General features: G+C 30.5%; 1 protein-coding gene across 1 annotated transcript; it reads right to left on the bottom strand.

Annotated features, from left to right (window-relative positions):
- Positions 1 to 2695: 2695 nt before the first annotated feature.
- On the bottom strand, positions 2696 to 3725 carry LOC135132219 (uncharacterized). Its single transcript, XM_064060227.1, has 3 exons — positions 3413 to 3725; positions 3213 to 3364; positions 2696 to 3165 (listed from the first exon to the last, which is right to left on the bottom strand). Exons 1-3 carry the CDS (start codon positions 3593 to 3595, stop codon positions 2895 to 2897), a joined length of 606 nt encoding a protein of 201 aa, XP_063916297.1. The 5' UTR covers positions 3596 to 3725; the 3' UTR covers positions 2696 to 2894.

The following is a 3725-nucleotide window of genomic DNA, read 5'->3' as shown; positions in this document are numbered from 1 at the left end:
TTCGATATCTCTATCTTTCGATTTTTCGACTTCTCGCTTTTAGATTTTTCGGTTTTTCAATTTTTCGATATTTTAGTTGAGGATTTTTCAATTTCCCGATTTTCCGAAATTTGAATTTTACAATTTCAGTTTTTTCGATTCCTCAATTTTTCGATTCTTCAATATTTCAATTTTTGGCGGTTCGAAAATTTCGAATTTTCCTTTCCTCAATTTCTCTAATTAGTAATTTTTTGATTTTTCGACTTTTCCATTTCCCAATTTTTCGATTTTTTGGTTTCTCTACTTTTCGATTTCTTGATTTTGCAATTTTTCGATTTCTCAAGTTTTCGATGTTTCAGTTTTAGGGTTTTTCAATTTTGGAAGTTTTCGATATTGCTATTTTCCAATTTTTCGATTATTTTGATATTTTGGTTTCTCGATTCAATTTTTCAACATTTAAATTTTTGGTTTTTCCTTAATTTTGGATACAATTTCTCGATTTTTCGGTTTTTCAGTATTTCAGTTTTTCGAATTTTTAAATGTCAAGTTTTTCATTTTTTTTAATCTTTCCATTTTTCGAATTTCTGCTTTTAGATTTTTCGGTTTTTCAATTTCATTTTTTCGATTCTTCAAAATTTCAATTTTTGGCGTTTCGAAATTTTCGAATTTTCCTTTTCTCAATTTCTCTATTCAGCGATTCTTTGATTTCTCGACTTTTCGATTTCCCAATTTTTCAATTTTTTGATTTCTCTACTTTTCGATTCCTCAATTCTTCGATTCCTCAAAATTTCAATTTTGGGCGATACGAAATTTTCGAATTTTCCATTCCGCAATTTCTCTATTTAGTAATTTTTTGATTTTTCGACTTATCCATTTCCCAAGTTTTCGATTTTTTGGTTTTTCTACTTTTCGATATCTTGATTTTGCAATTTTTCGATTTCTCAAGTTTTCGATGTTTCAGTTTTAGGATTTTTCAATTTTGGAAGTTTTTGAAATTGCGATTTTCCAATTTTTCGATTATTTTGATATTTTGGTTTCTCGATTCAGTTTTTCAACATTTTGAATATTTGGTTTTTCCTTAATTTTAGATGCAATTTCTCGAGTTTTAGGTTTTTCAGTATTTCAGTTTTTCGAATTTTTAAATGTCAATTTTTTCATTTTTTTTATCTTTCCATTTTTCGAATTTTCGCTTTTAGATTTTTCGGTTTTTCAATTTCAGTTTTTCGATTCTTCAATATTTCAATTTTTGGCGTTTCGAAATTTTCGAATTTTCCTTTTCTCAATATCTCTATTCAGCGATTCTTTGATTTCTCGACTTTTCGATTTCCCAATTTTTCAATTTTTTGATTTCTGTACTTTTCGATTCCTCAATTTTTCGATTCTTCAATATTTCAATTTTTGGCGTTTCGAAATTTCTCTATTAAGCGATTCTTTGATTTTTCGACTTTTCAATTTCCCAATTTTTCGATTTTTTGATTTCCCGATTTATCGATTTCTGGATTTTTAAATTTTTCGATTTCTCAAGTTCTCGATGTTTCAGTTTTAGGATTTTTCTTTGATTTTTCGGTTTTTCAATTTTTTGACATCTTAGTTTGAGGATTTCTCAATTTGGCGATTCTTCAAATTCTTGATTTTTCGAATTTTGGATTTGTCGATTTTCCGATATTTCAGTTTTACGGTTTCAGTCTTTGAATTCTTCAATATTTCAATTTTTGGCGTTTCGAAATTTTCGATTTTTCCTCTTCTCAATAATTTCTCTATTAAGACATTTTTTGATTTTTTGAATTTTCAATTTCCCAATTGTTCGATTTTTTGATTTCTCTACTTTTCGATTTCTTGATTTTTTAATTTTTCGATTTCTCAAGTTTTTGATGTTTCAGTTTTAGGATTTTTCAATCTTGGAATTTTTCGATATTTCGATATTTTGGTTTCTCGATTCAATTTTTCGACATTTAAATCTTTGTTTTTTTTTAATTTTAGTTCCAATTTCTCGATTTTTCGGTTTTGCAGTATTTCTGTTTTCAATTTTCAGTTTTTCGAATTTTCAAATGTTAAGTTTTTCACTTTTTTGGTGTTTCGATATCTCTATCTTTCGATTTTTCGACCTCTCGCTTTTAGATTTTTCGGTTTTTCAATTTTTCGACATTTTAGTTGAGGATTTTTCAATTTCTCGATTTTTCGAAATTTGAATTTTACAATTTCAATTTTTTCGATTCCTCAGTTTTTCGATTCTTCAATATTTCAATTTTTGGCGATTCGAAATTTTCGAATTTTCCTTTCCTCAATTTCTCTATTTAGTAATTTTTTGATTTTTCGACTTTTCCATTTCCCAATTTTTCGATTTTTTGGTTTCTCTGCTTTTCGATTTCTTGATTTTGCAATTTTTCGATTAATCAAGTTTTCGATGTTTCAGTTTTAGGATTTTTCAATTTTGGAAGTTTTCGATATTTTGATTTTCCAATTTTTCGATTATTTTGATATTTTGGTTTCTAGATTCAATTTTTCAACATTTAAATATTTGGTTTTTTCTTAATTTTAGATACAATTTCTCGATTTTTCGGTTTTTCAGTATTTCAGTTTTTCATTTTTTTTTATCTTTCTATTTTTCGAATTTTCGCTTTTAGAATTTTCGGTTTTTCAATTTCAGTTTTACTAATTTGGGTGATACTAAAGATATTTTTGATAACGGGCTTGATGATGTTTTTAGTACAATGGATTTGTAACGTCAAATTGTATAATATTTGCCTTTTTATAATAATAATAATACAAAGTAATTTATTATCTAGACTAACATCTATTACAGAGTGAAATAGAAATAGTAAATTTTGGTGAGGCCAACTTTGGAAACGTCAATACAGGGGGTTCAGTCCTCAGTTGGTAACAGTCTTGCACAGTAATTTTGACATCAAAAAACACTAAATTGGTAGCGTATTGCCAACAGACCTGGAAAACATTTTGGAGAAAAATGACACTCCGGTCGTGCCTCCAGGAATGTTGGCTATCACAGTCCACAACAAAGTTACTATTTGTCCCACTGCGCACAAAACCGTAAACGGGGTGCTTTGCAGATGCAGGGCGCAGTAAAGAGTGGCGATTAACGTACTTCCATAAGTCAGAGTTAAAAACAGTCTCTCTTTCGAGACCATGTGTTTTAAGTAGGCCAGGGGACCCCACAAGAAGAAGAAACTAAAAGTTTACTTAATATTGTGTATTTTCGTTATTAATGTACTCACCTTAGTACGAAGAAGAGACTTCCAAGGGTGAATAATAGGGCGAATTTCCGAGCCTTGAATAACAATACTGGGATGTACATTAGCGACAGCGAGAAACACAAAATCCCCATGATTATACACAGTCCGAAAAGCACGATGCGTTGAAACCGCGTCTGAAATTTCGGGTTGTAAAGGGGTTAATTGGGGTTCGGGGTTATTACCAAACTGGGGCAGCACCCTTTTTTCGTTTCTTGGAACCAAGAGTCGTCCTCTGGGGGTTGCTCCCTTTTGAACCAATTACCGATGTTGGGCTTCTGGATCGTGGGTATTTGGAGCTTGAAGGACTTTTTTTGGTCGCTTTGGAGAAGTAGGTACTCGTCTAGGTCCTTTTTTAGATCAACCATTTTTGAGGATTGGAAATTGCATTGATATTTGTTTTGGTTCGAAGTTTGAGGTTAGGTGTGACGTGAGTCATTCATCAAGTGCCAGGGTGGCCAACTTGAAAAGCGGTATATTGATCTGGTGATCCTAATG

Source organism: Zophobas morio, unplaced genomic scaffold, assembly GCF_036711695.1.
Source record: "Zophobas morio isolate AGI-343-1 ecotype UQ-CSIRO unplaced genomic scaffold, CSIRO_AGI_Zmor_V1 ptg000021l, whole genome shotgun sequence".
NCBI classification, from domain to species: domain Eukaryota; kingdom Metazoa; phylum Arthropoda; class Insecta; order Coleoptera; family Tenebrionidae; genus Zophobas; species Zophobas morio.
Note: the sequence above shows the minus strand (reverse complement) of the source record. Positions and strands in the feature narration are given on the sequence as shown.

Coding starts and splice junctions, on each gene's coding strand:
- LOC135132219 (XM_064060227.1), bottom strand. CDS start 3,595: ATGGTTGATCTAAAAAAGGACCTAGACGAGTACCTACTTCTCCAAAGC. Junction 3,365..3,412: donor AAGGGTGCTGCCCCAGTTTG/GTAATAACCCCG, acceptor CCGAAATTTCAG/ACGCGGTTTCAACGCATCGT. Junction 3,166..3,212: donor AGTCTCTTCTTCGTACTAAG/GTGAGTACATTA, acceptor GTAAACTTTTAG/TTTCTTCTTCTTGTGGGGTC.